Raw genomic sequence first — 24,607 nt, 5'->3', positions numbered from 1 at the left:
GCACAGACTGTAGAAGTTTGCCCAGTACTGGCTTTGCTTCCAAGTTAGTGGTGTTGCCATCTAATAACCGCTGAGCTTGTTTGGTTCCATGTTTTCTGTATAGGATTCCTTTGTGTTTATCCCACACATTTTTAAATTCCATTACCGTTTTCATCTCCACCACCTCCCACAGGAGGGCTTTCAAGGTATCTGCCACCCTCTGTGAAAAAGTATTTCCTGACATTCCTGAGTTGGCTCCTTGCAACATCAATTCATGCCCTCTAGTTCTACCACCTTCCTTTCTCTGGAAAAAGTGTGTTTATAGATTTATACCTTTATTTGAATGTCTGTATCATTATCACCCCTGTCTCTCCTTTCCTCAAGGGTATACCTGTTCAGATCCTGAAGTCTATCCTCGTACATCTTATGACCCAAATCCCATACCATTTCCTTCGCTTTCCTCTGAACCGCTTTAAAACTTTTTACATCCTTAGCAAGATACAGTCTCCAAAACTGAACACAGTACACCAAGTGTGGCCTCACCAACGACTTGTACAGGGGCATCAACACCTCCTTTCTTCTACTGGTTATACCCCTCTTGATGCTTTGGTCATGACAGTGACCAAAAGACCACCATCCCAGTAGAGTGCAGTACTGCTCTCAAGAACCCCTATGACTGTAAGATGGAAACCTTGATCAAGGAACTTTTCTGTTCCGTGGCCTTGGAGATGCAGACATCAAACTGCTGGAGTTATGTGGCCCATACTGTACTACAATGGGTACAGCAGCTCCTGCCCTCTCCAGAAGAACATAATATAAGAATAGCCATACTGTGTCAGACCAATGGTCCATCCAGCCTGGTATCCTGTTTTCAACAGTGGCCAATCCAGGTCACAAGTACTTGGCAGAAACCCAAATAGCAGCTCAGTTGGCATTGGGGGTGGTGTGGATTGGTCCAGCTAGACTATAAGGAAGGTACAGTTTACTCTTACCTGTTAATTTCTTTTCCTTGAATCCTGCTAGAACAGTTTACTTCCCATCCTGGAAAACTTCGGAAGTGTGTGGGTGGGTGGGGTGGGGGGGGAATCCTACAGGCAGTTCTGAATGCAGCAGTCCTGTGCTGTGTCATTTTTTGGAGAGTAATCTGTTATGTTCATCCATTTTGTAAGTTTTCAGAGGACTTTCCTGTTGTTTGGGTCTTAGTGCTGATTAGGCTTGTTTACAGATACACTGACTAGCTTCTAGGCTGCACCTTCTGTTATACTGGTGATGTCACTGGAATTTGTCTCTTCTTTCTCTACCACCATCTGCTGGTTGGGGAATATAACTAACTGGTGTGACAAGAATGAAATGAAATTAACAGATAAAAAATAAATGTCACTTTTCTACATGTAAAACGGGTTTTTCATGCAGCAAAGCCTTTATAAAATTGCCCTTGTACTGTCAGTGCCTTGATCTAGAAAAAGCACGTAGCTCAGCTCTCACTCATACCTCCTAGCAGGACACGCACTACCTGCACATCTCTTGTTTTTGGTGGTTATTACCAAGTATGATTTGACTGCTGTAAGTTTTTTGGTCCTTAGAAGCTATCTCTGTATACCTAGTTGCTGTGGCATTTCCTGTCAGCACACTGTAACACTTCTGTTATTCAGTTCATTCCAACATACAGTGGGACTAGGCACCCTTCTTCCTTGAGTCCTTGCAGGGACTGCTTGGACACAACTTATAGTGTTGACTGGTCTCCATCTGCCCTCACGTTTTGGGAAAGAAATGTTATTTCAGGAGACACTAATGCTTTCAGGCATTAAATTCTGTTGTGTTTTCATACCTCAAGGCTATAATTTTCCATTCTGCCATGCTCTTTCTCAATTGGCATTTTTCTAAAATTCTTTCACTTTGGAGATTCAGCATTTTTAACCTTTTCTTTTTAATAATATATTGTTATAATCAAACTATGGGTGAATGTGCTGATTGTTTCCTTTATTTCAGGTTGGACTTGATGAAGCAAACATACAAATCACATCAAGAAGAGAATGAGAAACATCAGCAAAGCCAGGAGAATTCCACAAGTGCAATTGAGCGCCTGGATGGATCTTCGGAGGGCATTGGTGAACGGTATAAATTTTTGCAAGAAATGCGAGGGTATGTCCAAGACTTGCTTGAGTGTTTCAGTGAAAAGGTAAGAATGCTACAAAATTAATCCCTTTTAATAATAAGATTGCACTTTAGCAACATATCTGTTGGTACTTACTAAAATGTGTTATAGGACATCTAAAGGAGTTTATCATGGGTTAGTTTAATTGAACAGAAGTTACAAGTAGAGTTTTCATTTTGTTTGCATTTTTTTTATTTTTATGTAGTATAAGCTGCTTGGTCACCAAAAAAGTAGACCCCAAATCCAAATTTGAATAAAAATGTTCTTTATTAAAAACCTGACATAGTCCACATTTCACCCACTAAGGGCTGCTTCAGTGATATATGACTAAAATCAATAAAAATACATAAATATCTTCATTAAAAATAAACACATAAAATGTAAGGGATCCAGGAAGTGTGCGCTGAACAACAAACGTGTGTGTGTGTATATATATATATATATATATATATATATATATAATTTGCACCTCCAACGTTCTACGTCTGGATGCCTGGGTTTGTAACATCCATTACCATCATTGCCCTACCCTCGCATCAAAACGTAATGACATCAGAGGGCAGAACAGTGAGAGGGAAGGGAAGCCAGCCAGCCAGAGAACGTTCAGGTACAAATCGAGAGGAGGGGAGAATCGCCCCCCTCCCTCCCTCTTCTCCGAGTTCCAAGGGCGGGACCAGAGGTAGAAGGGAAGGCAGGCTGAAGCGCCGACCCTGCTCGCCTTTCACTGCTGCCGCCGGCCCCCGAGGTAAGAACTTTTAAATTCTGGGCGGCACGCAGAAAGGCGACGGGCCAGGCGGAGGACTGGGAGAAGAGGGCGGCCAGTGCAAGTTGGGCTGGCACTCAGAGGAGAGGAAGGGAGGGGGCCTGGAACTCGGAGGAGAGGGGAGCCTGGGAGGAGAGAGGGGGGGCCTGGAACTCAGATGAGAGGGGGGAGGGAGGGAGCCAGGCTGGAACTCAGGAGAGGGGGGCCAGGAACTCTGAGGGAGGGAGGGGAGCCTGGAACTCGGAGGAGAGAGAGGAAGCCAGGCTGTAACTCGGATGAGAGGAGGCCAGACTGGAACTCGGATGAGAGGAGGCCAGGCTGGAACTCGGAGGAGAGGGGAGGCCAGGAACTCGGTGGAGAGGGGGGGCCTGGAACTCGAAGGAGAGGGGGCCTAGAACTCAGAAGGGGAGGAGTGGGGGGCCTGGAACTCAGAGGAGAGGGAGGAGGCCTGGAACTCGGAGGGGAGGGAGGGGGCCAAGCTGGAACTCTGAGGATAACCTTGCTAGCACCGTTTCATTTGTGTGAGAAACGGGCCTTTTATACTAATATATATATATATATATATAACTATTTTAAATTAGATATATGTGTGTCATGTATATATTTTAAAAAAAGATATAAAAGAAAATGTTATACAAAAGATATTTTAACATCTAAATATACAGTCCCCCAGTGATCAATACTAAATTATGTAGGTGTGATTAAGTAATAGAGATCAAATGAACCACAATTATATGTAAATTTACAAAATGAACCAGAATCGCTGGGGGACTGCATATCTATATGTTTAAACCTTTTGTATAACATCTTCTTTTGTATCTTTTTTTCAATAAATGCATGACACACACCTGTCCAGTCTGATTGTTGATCAATGCACACTTTTTCTGGATCTCTTACATTTTATGTGTTAATTTTGGTGACAACATTTCTGGTGCAGATCTGAAGAGGCTCTTTGGTACTGTTAAGCTGCTTGGTACACCCTGTACACCCTTTTGGGTGAAAAAATGGGTTATGCGTTTGTCAAATTAGTAGAAACCAAGATTTGGATAAAGTTTTGTCTCGTATGCAAACAAATTTCACTGCCCTACTCCATCCACCAACACTAGGATTTTATAGTTTATTAAAATTTACTATACAACTCAAGCTAATGAACATAGCAGAACAGTTTACAGGTTAAAATACAGTAGCAAAAGAACTCTGTCAAATATAGCACAGAAAGCTCAATCACACAAAGAAAAGGGAGGATGAAAACAAGTTAATATCAACAGAAGGGGGTAGGGTGAGAGATCGTCCTAGTGGACCTTTGACATATGATCCAAAAGTCAGCCAGAAGTACTATATACTTCATTAAACAGCCAAGTTTTGAGTTCAGCCTTAAATCTCTTTACAGACACGTTACCTGAAAGTGAAAGTGGGCTGTATGTCTAGTGGATTCAAATTGTGCTGCTTTGGGGTTTGGCAATACTAGGCTGTGATCGTTAAGAGAATGCAAAACTCTGAATAGTAAGAGATAGTAAAATTAGAAAGGTAATCTGGGATACCTAGACGGAAGGCCTTGAATGTGAGTATGGTAATCTTGTAAATAATCCTGTTTCACTGGTAACCAGTGATGGGTTTTGAGCAAATGTGTTAGGTGATGTGCAAAGAATTGCTGTGTTTTGCAACATTTGGAGTTTTTTCTTAGAGAGTACCAGGGCAAACACGAGTAAACAATATTGCAGTAATCTAGTCTAGATATTACAAATGAGAGGATAAGGGCATGAAATTTATGGTGAAACAAGTGACGAATGGTTCTTAACTGGTAGAAAGCGAGGAAGCAAGATTTGGTCAGGTTGGAAATCCTGTGGGGTGAATGATAAAGCGGAATCCCAGATAATTCCCAGGTACCAGAAACTAGGAACTGGGCTGACTAGTTTTATTGAAATAGAGGCATGGTACCTGTAAACCAGCAGGCGACTGTTTTCTCTTTATTAAGAACTAAGTTACGCTCTCTTAACTAAACATCTACTTTGTCAAGACAGTTCTGAAGAGGAGATATGTTGGGCGAAAAGGGATTAGTAGGAAAAATAAGAAGAATACCATCAGCATAAAATATGTAGAAATTCCAGAATAAGTGAAGCTAAGGGACTTAGGAACAGAGTGAAAAGAAGAGGGGAGAGAACTGAACCCTGCAGAACACCCCAATGCAGTGCACACTGCTGGTGCACTCCTGTTCGCACACCACACTATACAAATCCATTTGGAGATGTTGCCTACACTACTGGTCCTCTTGCCCCCTAAACATACACACACACACTCTGTGTTGCTGGCTCATGCTCCCGTCAAATCCTAAGTGGTTTATAGCAAATAAATTACAGGGATAAACAGAGAACTGCACTAGGAGGCCTCAATTACAAGTGTAATAGTAAAACAGAATTAAGACTCAAAAAGAAGAAAGTAATGAAATTTAGGTGTGATAAAGGAAGGAACTGGGCATTAGACTTCACTGGAAGCCAATCAATATGTCAACAGCCTCTCTACCGTGTCATTGTCCATGTTAACTGGTTCCAGATGAAGCCCAGTGGCCCAGCTGAACAGAAATGTTAACACATTTTGTGAAGATATCATATAAGTGAATCAGATTGAGGAAATGTTCCCAAGCAATGTAGAAAATTAACCATGTTAGTTTACCATATTTTTGGTTCTCTGATGTGGATTTTATTTTTATTTTTTTGGCTGAGGTGAGTCAACACAGGGGTAACAAAGAGATGGTGTCTTAAATTAGAGGCGTTTCAGAGCTCAACTTTCCCCCCTTATATCTTGCTATGAGCAAATGGTATATTCCAACTGCTTTTAATAGTTTCTGTGCATTTTGGACATACATTATACACACAAAATAGTTGAATTAATATAAGCCTGAAACTTGTGAGCAGTAACATTAGCCATTATTACTAGCTACTGTCCATTTGCACATCTCTTGTAAACTTTCATAATGTAACTGAGCAAACACTTAGGTCAAGAGCAATTTTGAGAGCTGTTGAGGGTCATTGAGCCTGGTGTGCAAGTGTGGGGTCCCTTTCAACATCCCAGAGCAGGAAGGGAGGTGGGGAGTCCAGTGGGCTAGAATTAACATCATTTTCAGTCCGTGACCCATCTCATCTCTATGGGCTTGATGTATCCTGTGGGCCTCTCTGTCTTAAGACTCAATTGACACTACTTTTCACAAACCCAGCTTGTGCTAATTCAAGCATTGCCACATCTCAGTTGTGTCCACCATTAGACCTTTAGGGGTCCTTCTACTAAGGTTCAGTAGGCCTAATAAGGGCCTATCAAGCACTAGAAGGGCACTACTGCAGGATGCACTGAGGTGTCCTGTTGTTAGTTTCTCACTCAGCGCACGCTATTCCCACACTGGAAAGTATTTTTCAGTGTGGGGGTGTGCCCATGGGCACAGAGTAGACGTGCCTGCCCATGGGCACATTACCGCAAGCTACTCGGTTAGCACGAGAGTAGCGGGGGAGTCCTTAGCGCCTCCTGTAGAATGGCCACATGCTAATGGAGAAATTAGCATGTGCCCTTTACAAAAACAAATGCAAGGCGGCCATTTTACCACCACGCTAAAAGTGGCCATAGCTCATGAAAAACCCACGTGCTGACACCAGCCACTTTTTAGCATGGCTTAGTATAAGGACTCCTTAGTGAATTGGCATGGACTGTGTTGCCTCTCATCTGAACTTTGTACTGTAGTACACTATACACACACTTGCTTTAATGTATGAGCAACTGAATAAGTATTTTAAAAATAGGATGTAGACCTAATAAAATATGAATGCTTTATTCTTTTTAAAAAATTAGTATATAAGTAGGACAAATAGGAAGGAAACCTAGCAATAAAGCGTACAGATTAGGAAAAAAACCAAGGAGCAGGCAAGACAAAATAGAAGATCTCTAACTTATCCTTTGCTTCCAAATTTTTATGCAATGATACCATAATCTGCTTTATTCTGGTTTCATTATAATCAGCATCCCAAGACATTCTGGTTTCTTGATTCTTTTCCTTTCTAAACTTTTTCTACTTCAGTTTCATCCATACCCTTCTGCTCCTGATATAACCTAAAATGCAACCAGTTAGCAAATCCACTTTTAGAGCCAACATTACCTTCTTTTTCCTAATGCTTAGTCACCTTTTTTGGGTGCTGTAAATCTTCTAATCTCTTGATGGGTGCTGCTTTTCGTAGTCTTTCTCATTCTTCTGCTACTAAAATTGCCTCTCTTAAATAACTGTCTGGTTTATTTCAGAAAATCTTTTCAAGTAAGGCAGTTTTCAAATGTCAGTTGTGTAAAACCTAAGGTTCAAGATAATGGACAAAACAATGTTTTTCAACATCTGTTGCCTACTGCGGTCTTCCCTTCAAAATCATTGACCCATCTGTTGCTCCTGTCACTTGCTTGCCTGCCTGCCTTCTGTCTCCTCTATACTTGTCTGCTTCTTCTTTCCCATCCCTTTACCTGTCTACCATCCTCTGCCAGTGTGTGAACAATCTGACAGTTTTGGGCTTGACTGCTCAAAAATGAATGGGAGCATCTTAAAGACTTTAAGAATCAGTGATTTTGAGGTTTAGAAATACAGTTCATAAAAATATAGGACCTCAAGAGTCTAAAACAAAATATGTGTTCAGATAAATGGTAATAGGAGGCACCTCAGAAAATAGAGCTCCATATCAATGTACTAAACCTGTCCAAATGCATGTTTTTTGCTCCTTATCAGCAGATGGCTACAGAGAACACAATTTTCCCAAAGATATTACAGCTATAAGGAGTGGTAGAATCCTGGACTTGCCAGTAATCTTTTCTCTACAGCACATGATGGTATTTGCTGAACTGGTGCAGCAGTATGTCTGTTCAGCTGAGCTTAGGCCCCCACTGTCATGGCAGCAGTCTGCCGTGAGGCAGGAGTGGATAAGTAACCTAATGGTTAGGGCAATGGGCTATGAGAAACAGGGAAGCCAGGTTCAAATCCCACTACTACTCGTGAGCATAAGAACATAAGAATAGCCAAACTAGGTCAGACCAATGGTTATCTAGCCCAGTATCCTGTTTCTAACAGTGGCCAAGCCAGGTCACAAGTACCTGGCAGAAACCCAAATAGTAGCAAGTGGAGGAGTGGCCTAGTAGTTAGGGTGGTGGACTCTGGTCCTGGGGAACTGAGTTCAATTCCCACTTCAGGCACAGGCAGCTCCTTGTGACTCTGGGCAAGTCACTTAACCCTCCATTGCCCCAGGTACAAATAAGTACCTCTATACAATATGTAAGCCGCATTGAGCCTGCCATGAGTGGGGAAAGTGCGGGATACAAATGTAACAAAAATAAAATTCCATGCAGTGTCTTCCCCAAGTTTGTCTCAGTAGCAGCTATGGACTTTTTCTCCAGAAACTTGTCCAAATCTTTTTTAAACCCAGATATGCTAACTGCTGCTGTTGCATCTTCCAGCAAGAGTTCCAAAGCTTAACTATTCGTTGAGTGAAAAAATATTTCCTCCTATTTGTTTTATAAGTATTTCCATTAACTTCATTAGTGTCCCCCTAGTCTTTGTACTTTTTGAAAGAGTAAAAAATTGATTCACTTCTACTTGTTCTACACCACTCAGGATTTTGTAGACCTCAATCATATCCCTCAGCCAACTCTTTTCCAAGCTGAAGAGCCCTAACCACTTAGCCTTTCCTCGTACAGGAGAGAGGGAAAGGGAAATGGGACTTGGTATACTGCCTTTCTGAGGTTTTGGCAACTACATTCAAAGAGCGGTTTACATATATTCAGGTACTTATTTTGTACCAGGGGCAATGGAGGGTTAAGTGACTTGCCCAGAGTCACAAGGAGCTGCAGTGGGAATCAAACTCAGTTCCCCAGGATCAAAGTCCACTGCACTAGTTCCATCCCCTTTATCATTTTGGTTGCTCTTCTTTGAACCTTTTCTAATTCTGCTATATCATTTTTTTAAATACAGTGACCAGAACTGAGTGCAGTATTCTAGGTGAGATCACACTATGGAGCGATACAGAGGCATTATAGTATTCTCAGGCTTATTTACCATCCCTTTCCTAATAATTCCTAGCATCCTGTTTGCTTTTTTGGCCGCTGCCGAACACTGGGCAAAAGGTTTGTGTATTGCCTACGATGACACCTAGATCTTTTTCTTGGGTGCTCACCCCCAAGGTAGACCTTAGCATCATGTAACTATGATTTGTATTGTTCTTTCCAATGTGCATTATTTTGCATTTGTGCACATTAAATTTCATCTGTCATTTGGATACCCAGTCTTCCAGTTTCCTAAAGCCTTCCTGCAGTTTTTCACAGTCCACACGTGTTTTGACAACTTTGAATAGTTTTGTGTCATCTGCAAATTTAATCACCTCGCTTGTCGTTCCGATTTTTGGATCATTTATAAATATGTTAGCACTGGTCCCAGTACAGATCTCTATGGCATTCCACTATTCCCCCTCCTCCACTGAGAGAAATTGTCATTTAATCCTACTCTCTGTTTTCTGTCCAATAACCAGTTCCTAAGCCAGAACAGAATTTTGCCTCCTATCCCACATTTGCTTTAATGTATGAACTACTGAATGAGGATTTTTAAAATAGGATGTAGACCTAATAAAATGTGCATGTTTTATTCTAAAAAAAATTAAAATATAAGTAGGACAAATAGGATGGCGACATAGCAATAAAGTGTGCAGATAAGCAAAACAGCCAAGGAGTAGGCAAGTCAAAGTATAAGAACTCCAGCATATTCTGTGCTTCCAAATTTTTATGCAATGATAACCATAATTTTCTCAGAAGTCTCTCGTGAGGAACTTTGGCAAATCACGTAAAATTACATTAACTCAGATACAAACTTAGATTGTAAGTCCTCTGGGGTCAAGTAAATAGCTGCTGTACCTGAGTATAACTCACTTTGAGCTATTACCGAAAAGGCGTGAGCTAGAAATTAAAAAAATCTTAATTGCTCTGATTGAACAGCTTGGCCAGCTGTCAGTCTCTCACAGCATCAGCCTATGGGTGTTTCCTGTGAGGGAGTGAGGCCTTTCATGGAGCCATCCCAGAGGAGGGATGGGAAGATGCCAGGGTTTCAACTGCCCCATTTATTCTAAGTGGGAAGGGTGGTGCTACTGGTTTACCTAGCTTTTTGACTCTGGTACAGTTTTTTTCCTCTAGTAAAGGGATAATTTGTTCACATCCTGTCAGATAATCAGACTGTTATCATAAAATTTGCGTACTACATTGGGGAGCATTTTTTTTTAATCCATGCATTGGGAAACCAATGTGCAGAGCCTTAATGCATGGCATTCTGCATTTGCCCACAGTGTCTTTTTTCCACATTTGCATGCCTTACAATTTCGAGTACAAGCGCTGCGTACATCTAGTAGCGCTATAGAAATGATAAGTAGTAGTAGTAAGAGTACTGTTAAGAAATTTAATAACATTTTATACTACATTTTTCAAAAATGAACATAATTGTTTTTCAGTCCAGCTTTATAGCCATGTAATGGTGGAATTTTGTTTAACTGAAAATTACACTAGCATTTTGAGGCAGCACCTGTAATAAACTAGGCATAGAATTAGAATCCTGTCATGAAAGGAGCTTGAAAGGCTGAAGCAAATTGAGCTCCAAACGAAGAGAAGATAATTTAAGTATATGCTATGTTGCCCTTATGTCTTTCCATAGCGGTAATTGTACTAATGTTAGTGCTTTTTAGGAAGCTGCTTTGTAGTACCAGCATCCTCTTCCCCAGACTGTAGCATCACGTATATGACAGTCCTTTGTCATCCTGGCCTCACCGTGCCTCTCCTTACTCTGTAAAATTGCATTTGTTGTTGTCCTGATGCTTCTTCTGTCACTAGACCATAAGATTTTAATGTGTAATAGGAGTAGTATTGTATAATTTATATATTGTTTGTCATTTTTAGTATACTGCATAACCACTTGGACTTGAAGATTAACTATTGAAAATATTGGTGATTTGTTGCATTTTTATCACATTGACTCATTCAGGTACAGGTCATGGGGGTATACATACACAGGCATCAAATATAATGAAGACATAAACAGGATAAAACAGTTACCATAGCAGCTGCCTATATAACACAGATTTAAAGTCCAAAACAAGTAGAGCATTTTATAAGTACTGACTTGGAGCATAAAACATTAGTAAGGCAACCTCAACATATGCATTATTAGGCTATTGTTTTGGTAATTGTTTCCCTTCAAATATGATTTAGATGAAAAATGGAAACTGTGAAATATTCTAGTAAGTTTATCTTTAAAACCTCTTATAAATAGAGCAGACACTAAAGCATTTGTTTCAGTGAGTTTTCCTTTTAGGTATAGTGTCCATGAGATGCTTTTCCTGCTGTTCCATTTTTGGTTTTGATGCAGCTCTCCTTAATTTTTTCCCTCCCCTTTTTTAGGAATATATCCTTGGTTCTTTTGGATTGCCATGACCCCCTGGACAGGCATTCACATAAAAGAGTGTGGTGTTACGTATTGTGTTATATTTTTACAGGTACCCCAGGTTAATGAACTTGAATCTGCAATGCATCAGCTGTACAAACAGCGCGCTGCCCGCCTTGTCCAAAGACGACAAGATGATATTAAAGATGAATCTTCGGAGTTTTCAAGCCATTCAAGTCAGTCCATCTTGAAGGTTTTTATTATTCATTAAACACCCTTGTTTACTTATCATAAATACGTGTTTATGGGATAGCATAAATTATATTTTTAAAAAAATTTTTAAATTGGACTTTTGTTGAGGAATAGAATCTTGACTATACAGTCCAAAATTAAACCATTTGTATTTTGTGAAGAAGTGATAGAAAGTAATGCTTCTTCTTCAGGCACTCTTAGTTTTGTTCTTTCAAGAGATTCTTCTATCATTTGTTTCCTGTAAAATCAGTTTGCTGTTTCTGTTATATCCTGTATTTCCTCCCTTTACCCCTCTTGGCAGCTCCTGCTCTCCCTTTTTATAGTTTTGTGACATTCTGTATATCTGTTTCCATGAACCCTGCTGCTACTGGTATTCCTTCCTGCTTAACTTCTACAGATTATGCTCTGCAGTGAAACAGTTGTAACAGTGTTCAGAAAAACTGATAGCACATGTTATGGTCCAGCAGTGTTAAAAGTAGAATAGGAGGTAGGTACTGGGGAGAAAGAAAAGGGAGGTAGGAGCTGTTTAGCTGATTTAGCAGAGAAAGAGCAAGAATATTAGAATTGAGGATACTTATAACAGGACAAAAATTGGGTATTTGAAAGTTAGCATATTTTTCACGTCTCTTCAAAGTTTTGGGTTTTTTTTCCCTGGGCTTTCTCTTTTGAAAAGATGTTTAGATCATGGCTGCTGGTTTGGGCACAATGCTCTTTATCCCAGCGTTTTTATGGACTGTTCCAAAAACCCACAAATAAGAGTGTTAAGTGTTTTGAATATGGGAGTCCTGATGATAATGTTTTAGAATCACTATTGCAATGTAAACACTACAGGTAGATGAAGAGATCAGTAATAGCTGAAAGTACGTATCGAGCACAGGTCTTTGAAAAGCAGCAGAGTTTTATGAGCAGTATATTGGAACTGCAGGCAACACCTTGAGTTTTGGTGCGTGGGGGAGGTTTGGCATGGCTTTGCTGCTTCCAGATCTGAGCTTCCTGCCCAAAGTCTGGACACTACCATTTACATAATGTGAGAGAGTTCAGAGCTGATACTTGATGGGTTCATTCATGTCTACTAGTTTTTCTGTTGGTTATATCCTCCCTTAATCCTGCCATCACAACAGTAGTCCTTTCTAGGCAGATGTAGAACCCAGCTCTCTTTAGTTTTATTTATTACATTAACATCTTTCTTAGCAATAGCCATTTTTTTGTCTGAAGAAAGTGGGACGTAATTGTCAGAGCTGTATATTTGATCCTGGGATTAAAAGATTGGGAGTTCTTTAGCAGTGTATAACATGGATTTAGTTTTAATTAGAAATTATGAACCTTTTTTTTTTTCCAATTCAAAACCACTAAAAGGCAGTAGACAAATTTAAAAATTAAAGACAACAAAACCGTTTACAATAAAGTTTAAGAAACAGTAAAATATTATATTGCATAACCTATATAAAGCACACAACACAAAATGCCAACTGGAAAAAAAAGTGAATAACCAGTAGCAAGAATATAACCTAAAGACAGAGAACAGACTTAGAGAAATATAACACCGCAACATAGAAAAGAAACTGGCTACCGGAATGAGAGGGTTACCCCTATGTACTTTGTACTTGTGTATAAGTTGAGGGCAGTTTTTAGAACTAAAAATGGGCAAAACTGTTATGGTTTGTGTAATTGAGGCTGGGTACAACTTGCCCTTTTTGTTTGTCCCCTCTGCCTCTGGGTCCAACATTGTTCCCGTTTGCTCTCTCTACCCTCCAGCATCTCCCCTGTCTTTCCCAAACACCCTCCCCTCTTTCTCACAGGCCACAGATTTCAACAGCTATCAAAACAGACGATGCCAGAAGGAAACAGCTAAATCTTTAGATTTTAGTATGTGAGGATTATATATTTATCCTTCACTGAGAAGTCTTCAATTCAGTTTTATTGGCAAGTTCACTAAAGCAAACCTTTCTAGAAAAAAATATTTTCACAAATCACTCACTCTTCCTATACAAGGATAATGTTTTATTCAGGAATCAGTATCCCTCAGCACCCACACACAATCCTGTTTTTCTTTTACCAAAAAAAAGAACAATCAGAATTTCACTCACCATCTCTTTCCACACCAACAGTCTCAGCTAAAGTTCTTCTTTGAACCTACTGCTTGAGCCAACAACCAATGAAACGGGTCTCCAGGTCACCTGATAATTATGCACACTTTTCTGCAGGCATGCCCTCCTCTCAATGTACCTGCTCAGCACAAACCTTCAATTAGCTAGAGCATGTTTAATTAAACAATCACTGTTATTTATTTTTATCACTCCCCAGTCTTACTTGCTTGCACACCTCCTCCAAGCCTCTTCTCTTTAATTTGAACAATGCTGAAGCTCACTCTGAATTAAGAATTCTTACTGTATCAGGGACGTATATAGCACTGGCCATATGTTTTAAAGCAACTTCAGCAAAGCCAGGGTCTTTCTGCAGTAGCTAACAAAAGCAAGAGTGTTATGGCACTGATTGAGAATGATCCATAGAGGCATTCTATTAGCGGCAAAATTAAGAAAATAAACACAAGTAATGACTAATAAGCTTTGAAAGCATATAAAATATATTTAACCAAGCATGCTCAGTATGGAAAACATAGCCAATTTGTTTTAGAAGGATTTGATTTAATGAATAGTTAATGATTCTTAAGCACACTAGGAATACATTCACATTAGTGATTTGAATAAGAGAGCAGCCTTCATTTAAATCCGAGCCTCAAATTTAATCTATTATGGACAAGTAATTTGTGCACATGCATATAGGTGTGAGCACTGTGTTTTAGAAGATTTGTACATTAAACTCTCTGATTTGGTCCTGACTTGCATTTTACCTGGATGTGCTGCATAAGCTACATCTCTCACCACACTAGTAGCTTCTGCCAGTAGCTTATGGGGGCAGTCTTGAGTAGGCTGCAGACCCTGTTGGCCATTTTCAAAGGGGAAGAATCTCTGGGTAGTCTGACTTTTGAAGATTGCCTATAAAATCTGTATGTGCAAAGTGTCCATATATTTTGCATTTTACATTTCTGTAGGCTGCAGAATGTGGCAAAACAATGTACACGGCTTTCAGTATCAAAAATGTGTTTATTTTTTTCTCCTGACCTAAAGCTTTCCCAGCAGTATAGCTCTTTAATCCAAATGAAAGCTCACACATAACTTCTAGTCCTTGACAGTTGTCCTCTCTGTGTCCTTGGGATTGGTAGCAGATGGCTATCATATTTTACACATTTTAGTGAAGAGTCGGGGAGATTTCAAACTCAGTACCACAGGTTTCACTTATTTTAGTGAGAGAAGAAGTTATGGCAAATATTTGTTGCCAGTGTATTTTATCTTCTGCATGCATGATCTGCTTAGCTTGTTATTGCTATACTCAGTGTTGCTTTCTATGGTAATATAAATAATAAAAGTGTAATATTTACAATATTAGTAGTGTAGGCCTCAGTTTATCAAATATGCATTCTCTCCCAGACCACCCTCCAGTTCCTGGGTAAGTGTGTTAAAGATAGAGAGAAATATTCCTAGTGCCTTCTGACCATATCTTCACCAAGCCATAAACTCAGTGTTGGAGGGCTTGGAAAATATGATTCTACTTTTCTAGCTTCTCAGTATACTGCCATACAAGTAGATGATATGGGAACTGGTCAGACTAAGTCTGCATAGTTAAAGCAATTTTTCATTGTAATGATTCCACACAAAAGGTTCGTAATCCAATTCCTTGCAATCCTACAGGTAAAGCTGTGATGGCTCCCAATCTTGATTCTTTTGGACGGGATCGAGCACTTTATCAGGAGAATGCAAAGCAACGGCGAATTGCAGAAAGGGAGGCTAGAAGGTACATCACACTCGATTGTTCTGTTTGTGCTGGCTTTATTGAAGAATGACATTACTTAATTAGTTTTGTTTCCTCATTGGTGTGTAGGGCTCGCCGCAGGCAACGTAGAGAGCAAACTGGGAAAATGTCTGATCACCTAGAAGGTCTTTCTAGTGATGATGAAGAAACTTCAACAGATATTACTAATTTTAACATGGAACAAGGTCAGAAGCAAATTCATTCAGATGTGTGTAATGAAATATCAATTTAAGATAGATTTTATTGGGGTCTGTTCACAATGATTCCATCACTTTGCTTTTTTTAAATTTGTGTATGAGGTTTTTTTTTTGTGAAACAGAAACAAGTGGGTAGATCATTTAGATATTCAAGATAGTGGATTATTATTATGCTTAAATGTAATTTATGAAATATCCATAGTACCTGGTTTATGCCTGTTTTATAAAGGCTATGTAATCAGAATTACCCAGTAAGCATTACAGAACAAGCAGCTCACACTTTCCAATGATTTATCAAAAATACTTATTTAAAAAAAATTTAAACGAGAGGACCTTCGTAGATAAGGGGAAATATCTACTGGCATACTTCCTTACTGGAAGTAAGGGTTGGAAACTACAGGCTCATAATAAAGTTTTTCGAATCCAGTGGATTATGTGAGCCGAGGCAACATGAGGAAAGCACAAAGAAAAAAAAAATAGCAACACAGTCCATCTTAATCTTCAGATAAACAATCATTGGGGAAGCACAAAGAGAAAAAAAACGTTCTTCCTTGCAGCCTGCCCAGGAAAGCACAAAGAAAAAAAAATAGCAACACAGTCCATCTTAATCTTCAGATAAACAATCATTGGGGAAGCACAAAGAGAAAAAAAACGTTCTTCCTTGCAGCCTGCCCAGCTCCCAGCAGCTAAAGTGAAAGAAAGCAGCCCCCAAAATAATGCTAATGAGAAGCAAGGAATCATCTGTTAACCCTCTCTCTCCCTCCTCTGCCACTACTCTGAGAAATCACAAGTCACCTCACGTCACATATAAAGAGGGCCCTCCTGCCAAACAGCAAAAATCAGGGGAAAAATCCATGCCCTTCCTCAGCCCACCTCTCCCTGCTGCATCTACATCAGTGCCACAAGAAACTGCTCACAGTGCCTTCATTGAACTCTTAAAGCGTTTTGACCAGAATAGTGCAGCCATTCTTCAAACTTCAGAATTACCATCAAATTTGTCTGAACAGCAATCACAAGCAGGTAGTGTACTACCTGGAAAGCTCACAGTGATCCCTATCATTCCCACAGCCTGTTTGGCCCCTCAGCACTGCTCTCGCATCAGAAAATGGGCATTTCTCTCAAAGTGATTCATGTTCACATCAATGGGACTTTTTCCCTATAGAGTCTCCAGCCCAGACCCTCTATTACTTACCCCCAGAATACCACGAAAATTTCAGAAAGTCTTTCCCTGGGTCTGTCCGAACCTCCAGGTAACAGAAAGGATTTCCACTCTATCTTTCAGTCTTGCAGTGCCACTAAAGAAGTCATGACCTTATCAGTCAATGAACTCCCAGAACTACAGACATCCATCTAGAAAACTCCTGTGTCAAGATGTCTTCAGTTTAGATACAACCTCAGTGTCCTTACCAGTTGGTGGTATCCAAGGCCAGCTCTAAAGTGCACTAAAACCTCTAAGACTTAAGTTTATTGCCCTCCAGGAAAAGAGCACAAGACTAAGCACTATAGAAAAGAAGATTTACCAGAGTGCTGTGCTGATCCTCAAGATAATAGCTCATCAATTATAGATTTTCTATTGTCAACATGCTGTTTGACAATAATTTGAAAGATCATTATCAGTACATAGTATTGCCAGACAATCACATATCAAACCTTCAATAATCTATGTAGCATCTCGTACAGTCTACCTATGATACCTGTGATATTGCATCCAAAGCAGCAGCCACAGCATCACCGCATGACGCACAGCTTGGCTGAGAGCTTCTAGATTCAGGGAAGATCTCTATGACAGATCAACAGATGCTCCTTGTCTAAGAGAGAACCTTTTTTTGGCAAAAATATTAGAGGCTGTCTCTCAAATGAAAGACAATTCTTCTACAGTCGGGGAGCTTTCTTTGCAATCACAAAAATGTGAACAGTCTCGATTCAGAAAGCCTTATCAATATCATTACTATTTTATTTCAGAAGAAGGTGCCAGCTTTATGTCAGACCCCAAGCTCATCATCAGTCTTTAAGCATACATTCAAAAACAGCATCCAAGGGATGATAAGCTGCAGGCATTGCTGGAAGCCCTTGATGCCAATCTATCACCTGCCTTTTGACTGTACTCCTGTGGGTGGAAGGCTCTAACAGATTGATGTATAATACTTAGTATTAGACATCAAGGATACAGGCTAAACTTTATAACCAGGCCTTTCACCGAAGCCCTGCACATTAGTATTGAGCGGTATATCAAACAAATCCAATCCAAAGGAAATCACCTCACCACCACATCATCTGGGAATACTAGCAGAGGAAATCAGTTTAATCCTGCAGGTCAGTACCACAGAAGAAGTTCCACCTCAGCAGCAAAACCAGAGGTTTTACTCCCGATTTTTCCTCATCCCCAAGAAATTAGGACCAAGACTCATCCTAGATTTCTCTGATTTCAGTTTTACTAAAGTATTTTACCTGGAAAAATATTCCTAGTGGCCATAACCACAGTAAGAAGAGTCAGTGGATTCCAGATATCAGGTCATTACCTGCTCTACACTCGGGTCCTCCATAATAGAGTGATTTATGAACCCATCCCAAATTACTCCCCAGAGTAGTATGACTTTCATCAATCCAAAATCCTACCAACTTTCTTCTTTCTTCCTCAACTGACACAAGCAGAATTCTCTCTTTATGCTTTGGACTGTAGGTGACCCTTCATTACCTTCACGGAACAAAAAATTGTGAATGTCTTCACAGTTCTTTGTGGCCTATAACCCCAATGATCCTGGAAAGCAAGCTTCAAAACAAACACTAATTGGATTTCACATTGTGTCTTTTCCTGGTATGTGCCTGTATCCTCTTGCCTGTCTGTGGAGAAAACACAGTTACTTACCTGTAATGGTGGTTTGCCATAGGCAGCAGGAATGCAGCCATACTCACCCTTCCGCTATGCCCTCAAAAAAACTTAAAAACCAGAAACATAAGAGGGAAGGTGTACATCTCAGCATTGATATAAACTGAAGGGGCACAGACTTGGGTCTAAAAGCTTTTCTCTGAGTTAGAGGAGAGCTCCTCACAGAAGGCTTTGTCAGTGATGCCACTATAGAGTGTGACTGCATTCTTCTGCTGTCTACAGATAACCTCCATTATTTATTTAGTTTTTAAAGAAAAAAACACTATATACACTCCTCTTAGCAAAAGCCATTCAAGATAGTTTACAAATATAAAAAAAACCCAAATAAATATAAAATTCACACATAGGGGGAGCAACTCAACTTTTGACTATCAGAGCTCATCTTTGGAGCATATGCTTAAATTACATTTGATCTAGTGTAATTGCATCATTATCTTCCTTTATAAATCAGTGCATAAATCACTAATACATAGATTTCTGGAATTATGCAGACATTTTAGTTCATTCTGTAGCATATAATGATTTTACGATATAACAGTTCTTCATCATTGTTCCTTCCTGTGGTATATATTTTTTCATACACTTTTTTTATTTTTTTTAGATCGAATATTGAAAGAGTCAAGCAAAGTGTTTGAGGATGTCTTAGAAAATTTCCACTCGATCGACTGCATTAAGTCTCAGTTTGAGACCTGGCGTTCATTGTATTATGAGTCTTATAAAGATGCCTACATTAGTCTTTGTTTGCCCAAGCTTCTGAATCCTTTGATAAGGTTACAACTCTTAACCTGGACTCCGCTGGAGGTAAGGGACTAGCTTTAGCATAATGAGTAGAAATAAAAAGAGGGGGGAGGGATATAATAGAACCTATGACAAGTAAACAAGGATGCACAAATACAATCACATTAAATGCACAGGTTAGTGTAATTTGCTGTATGGGGGTTTCCCTCAATGTCCATTGCAAAGATTACAGTTGATTTCAAAATATGGCAGCACTCACAAAGAGCAACAATGCACAAGATACCGTACATGGGATTGTAAGACTATAAAACCTTTATGTTTAATAAATATAAAAATATCATAAAAGTATTATAAAAAGTTCATAAGCATACATCCATTCAAAAACATAATATGTTTTGGCAAATGCCTGCATCAGGAATACATTGCAATAAAATAACATGAAATAAACTCAAAATCCGAGGATCATGGCTAAAGAAGAAAACAATACAACATGTAGAACTTAGAACTGTAAATTCTGCACATTGTATTGTTTTATGAATACAAATATCCACATTAGCACTATGTACACTCTTCATTTATTTGTTCACACTAGAAGTCACGGTGTTGTGTGAACATTGTCACCCTTATTAGCAGAAGTAGCTTACTGCTCTGTTCGCATTTATGATGCTTTGGAATTTTTTACACACAATTCTTATTATGTACAAGGTTTCAGTTATTATACTGTGGATTTGTGTTTCGTGAAGCGATACTAAGACTAGTGAAGAGTAGTTGGAGATAAAGAAGAAAACAGGCATGAGATTGTAGTTGAGATCTCAAATGATGTAGAAAATGCAGGGAGAAAATAGATGCTGTAAAGTGGTAGAACAGATATTTGAAAATAGGAGAAACTGGCACAAACCAGAGGTTTAAAAGCCATGGTTCCAGGAGATCCCCCCACCCCCAACTGAAGTTTTCTGAGCCCCAAGCTGAGGATTATCATGCAGTGACTAGGCAAAGGAAGGTGATTTCTTTGTCTTCCACTAGACCAGTGTAGAACTAATGGGTTGTGTCCCTCAGCCAGAAGACATAGATGGAGAACAGAGACTTGTGAGCCCTAGATAGGGCACTGTGTAGCCACTTGCTCTTTAATATTCTGTGTCTCATAAAGATAGTGAAGGGCATACCGTGCAGCTGAGAACTGCTTCTAGTAAAAGTGCTCCTGGGCCCAGTTGGCAAACTGGTCATCCTGTTGAGCTTTGGTAGTCGGGGATGAGTGAGGGACATCAGAGTCCTACCAGGTATGGCCCTATTCTCTGGGGATGGCATGAGGAGTCCAGGTTCCTCCCCCTCTTCCCCGGCGGGTCTGAGGGATTCCCCTACACACACACTCACTCTTAGGCCCCCTTCCGATGGAGCCTTGAAGATAAAGGGGGTGGAGGGGGTGGAATTGTATCCCTGGTAAGAAAAATGCTTCTCTTGTGGTTGTTGAGGGACCTAGCACAGCAGGAAGGAGCTCCTATGTTGTGTTCCATGTTTAACCCTTGCTTTTCTTTCCCTCCCTGGGTTTGAAATATTGCAGGGAATGTTGTGAAATTGAAACGGCAATGCTCCTGATTTAGATAACTGCTGAGAACAGCGTGTGAGTTCTCGAGTTGGTCAGTACCGGTGTCGGGAAACCATGCTTTTAGCATCGGTCGTACCAGAGTACAGAGGCCCATGGAAACACCATCAGAGTGCTCCAGTTGCAGCAGTCATCAAGGCAGTGCAGGAAAACAGAATTTCACTGTAGCAGCATTTCTGATATTAGCTCAATTTGAATAGGAATTTCCATATCATCAAGCTGATCAATCCATAGACTGGTGGGTTGTGTCCATCTACCAGCAGGTGGAGATAGAGAGCAAAGTTTTGCCTCCCTATATGTGGTCATGTGCTGCCGGAAACTCCTCAGTATGTTCTCTATCTCAGCAGGTGGTGGTCACACACAGCAGCAGCTCTGGCTAGGCCTCCAAGCCTAATTTTTAGGTTTTGTTGAGTGCCTGGGGTTGAGGGCTCTTTTGAGCAAGTGCAAACCTGGTGGTGCCAGGTCCCTCCTTTTCTCCCCCCTCCCGCTGGCTCTGTTAAAAAAAAAAAAAAAAATTTTGAACGGCCTTAAAGGCGTTTATTTCGACGTTTATTTAAGCGTCTATTGCAGCTACTCACTGAGACACCAGGTCGTTACAACTCGGAGCGGACAGCAGGTAATTTTACCTTTTTATAGCGGGCGGGGGTTCCCCGATTCTTCTCCTCGTGGCTCATGGCGTCGGAGGGCGAGGGCGCAAAGGGTCGCTCCCCGGGTCGCTCGAACGCTTCTAGAGGGGATGCGGGGGTCTTCAAGCCGGATTCGCCCTTGGTGGGTGACAGTTTCGCGACCGATGCATGTCCCGGTCCTTCCTCCGGCGTGGCGGTTTTTCCCGCCATAAACGCCCATCCCCCGCTCCTCGCCTCCGCCATCTTGGCCGGCCACGCGGCTCGGACGGCTTCTTCTTGGGCCGCCCTTGAGGTTGGAGACATTAATGCCATGAACGCCCTTAATTTGGGCGACGGCACAGAAGCGGCTAAAGTTAAGAGCCGTTCTTCCCGCGCGGCTCCTTCGCGGAGTTTCGCGCCGGACGCCATTTTGGATGCGCAGCATGTCTCTCCCCCGCTATTGCGAGCGCCGGTTGAGAGCGCGCCTAGGGCTGTTGCCCAGGCTGCGGAGGTGCACAGTCTGGGGGGTTTCTCCCCCGAGTTCGTTTTGCTGCTGCATCGGGCCTTCCTCATGCACAACGCTGCCCCCGCTCCCTCCTCTGGTAAAGAGGTTGAGGTTCCCAGAGGTAAACGCCCTCGGGTTGATTCCCAGGCCTTGGAGGAATTTGTCTCCTCCGATGTAGATGAGGGCAGCGTGTCTGAGGTCTCCCAACGGTCCTTTGCGGATTCCTTGGTGGAGACGGATCCCCGCTCGGATGGAGCGGATGACCCCTCTGCAGCGCGGCTTTTTCGCCCGGAGGATTTGCCCAACCTGTTGTTACAGGCCATGGACACTTTGAAGATATCCTCTCCGGAGGACGTCTCTCCCTCAGCCCCTGTTGGCTCTGCCATTATGCTGGGGACTAAGCGCCCGCCTAGAACCTTCCACGTGCATGATGCCATGCACACCTTAATTTCGGCTCAATGGGATGTCCCAGAAGCGAGCCTTAAAGTGGCTAGGGCTATGTCCCGCCTCTATCCTTTGGCTGTGAGTGAACGTGAGGCCTATCTGTGGCCTACCGTGGATTCTTTAATCACTGCGGTGACTAAGAAAACGGCGTTGCCGGTGGAAGGTGGCACGGCCCTAAAGGACGCCCAAGACAGAAGATTGGAGGCGGCCTTAAGGTCGTCCTTTGAGGCGGCTGCTTTAAGTTTGCAGGCCTCAGTTTGCGGCTCCTATGTGGCCAGGGCGTGCCTGACTATGGTGCAGCGGGCTTCCCCCTCGGATCATTCCTTGAGGGCTGATTGGCCGGCCCTGGAATCGGGCTTAGCCTATTTGGCAGACTTGCTGTATGATGTCTTGAGGGCCTCAGCGAAAGGCATGGCTCAGACAATCTCTGCGCGGCGGTGGCTTTGGCTGAAACATTGGTCTGCTGACCACGCCTCTAAATCCCGCCTGGCTAGGTTGCCTTTTAAAGGCAAGCTGCTCTTTGGGGTCGAGCTGGACAAAATCGTGACCGATCTCGGCACGTCTAAGGGCAAGAAATTACCAGAGGTCAGGGCTCGGGCTAGTACTCGTCCCGGTACCTCCAGAGGACGGTTGCAGGAAGCCCGTCGGTACCGCCCGGGCAAGTCGGGCTCTGCCCCCTCTTCCTTCAAGAGGAATTTCTCCCCCAAGCAGCATTCCTTTCGCAGAGACCGCCGTCCCGGAGGTGCTCCCTCCGGTCCTCCCCCAGGGTCTCGTACCCAATGACGGGGTCTTGGTCCACGCCCCAGTGCAGATTGGAGGACGGCTGTCCTCGTTTCTGGGCGAGTGGACCACAATAACTTCAGACGCGTGGGTGCTGGAAGTCATCAGAGACGGCTACAAACTAGAGTTCTGCCGACCCTTAAAAAAACGGGTTTGTACTCTCTCCCTGCAAGTCTCCGGTCAAAGCTGTGGCAGTGCAGCAGACCTTGGACAATCTGATCCGCCTGGGCGCGGTCGTTCCGGTGCCAGAAAGTCAGCTTGGCAAGGGACGTTACTCCATTTACTTTGTGGTACCAAAGAAAGGAGGTTCTGTCCGGCCTATCCTCGACCTCAAAGGGGTCAATCGGGCCTTGAAAGTGCGGCACTTTCGCATGGAGACTCTCCGCTCTGTTATAGCGGCAGTGAAGGCAGGAGAGTTCCTGGCATCCTTGGACATCAAGGAAGCGTACCTGCATATTCCCATCTGGCCTCCTCATCAACGCTTTCTGCGTTTTGCAGTCCTGGGACGACACTTCCAGTTCAGAGCCCTCCCTTTCGGGTTGGCTACTGCTCCGCGGACCTTTTCCAAAGTAATGGTGGTCATCGCGGCCTTCCTACGAAAGGAAGGGGTACAAGTCCATCCTTATCTGGACGACTGGTTGATCCGAGCCCCCTCTTATGCAGAGTGCGGCAAAGCTGTGGACCGGGTAGTTGCTCTTTTGAGCTCCCTGGGATGGATCATCAACTGGGAGAAGAGCCAGCTGCGCCCGACTCAGTCCCTGGAGTACCTGGGAGTTCGATTCGACACCCAAGTGGGCAGAGTGTTCCTGCCAGACAATCGGATTGTCAAACTTCAGGCTCAGGTGGACCAGTTCCTAGTAGCCTCTCCCCTTCGGGCTTGGGACTATGTGCAGCTGTTGGGCTCTATGACGGCCACGATGGAAGTTGTGCCCTGGGCCAGGGCTCATATGAGACTGCTTCAACACTCTTTGCTGCAGCGCTGGACTCCGATGTCGGAGGATTATGCTGTGCGCCTTCCCTTGGACCCAGCAGTGCGCAAGGCGCTGAGCTGGTGGATGCAGACAGACAAGTTGTCTGCGGGAATGCCTCTGGTGACCCCAGAGTGGATTGTCGTCACGACGGACGCCTCGTTGTCGGGCTGGGGTGCCCACTGCTTGGGAAGGACAGCGCATGGGCTCTGGTCTCCTGCAGAGGCAAAGTGGTCTATCAACCTCCTGGAACTCAGAGCCATTCGGTTGGCGCTTTTGGAGTTCATCCCGGTACTGGTGTTGAAGCCAGTACGGGTCCTGTCGGACAATGCCACGGCTGTGGCCTATGTCAACCGCCAGGGAGGTACCAAGAGCGCCCCTCTAGCCAAGGAGGCTATGAATCTTTGCCAGTGGGCGGAAGTGAACCTGGAGCAGC

The 24,607-nt window shown here is 42.5% G+C and overlaps 1 protein-coding gene across 2 annotated transcripts in view; it reads left to right on the top strand.

The window, feature by feature from the left end:
• PAXBP1 (PAX3 and PAX7 binding protein 1) overlaps positions 1–24,607 on the top strand; it is an 89,703-nt gene that overhangs the window by 32,144 nt on the left and 32,952 nt on the right. For both annotated transcript variants that reach the window (XM_030202156.1, XM_030202157.1), the window contains exons 7-11: positions 1,969–2,158; positions 11,438–11,561; positions 15,327–15,429; positions 15,517–15,632; positions 19,133–19,332. In XM_030202156.1, the coding sequence (XP_030058016.1) occupies positions 1,969–2,158; positions 11,438–11,561; positions 15,327–15,429; positions 15,517–15,632; positions 19,133–19,332 (733 nt within the window). The remainder of the gene's footprint in view (positions 1–1,968; positions 2,159–11,437; positions 11,562–15,326; positions 15,430–15,516; positions 15,633–19,132; positions 19,333–24,607) is intronic.

The sequence above is a fragment of the Microcaecilia unicolor genome, chromosome 4 (assembly GCF_901765095.1).
Source record: "Microcaecilia unicolor chromosome 4, aMicUni1.1, whole genome shotgun sequence".
Classification (NCBI taxonomy): domain Eukaryota; kingdom Metazoa; phylum Chordata; class Amphibia; order Gymnophiona; family Siphonopidae; genus Microcaecilia; species Microcaecilia unicolor.
This window is presented reverse-complemented; position numbering and strand designations above follow the sequence as displayed.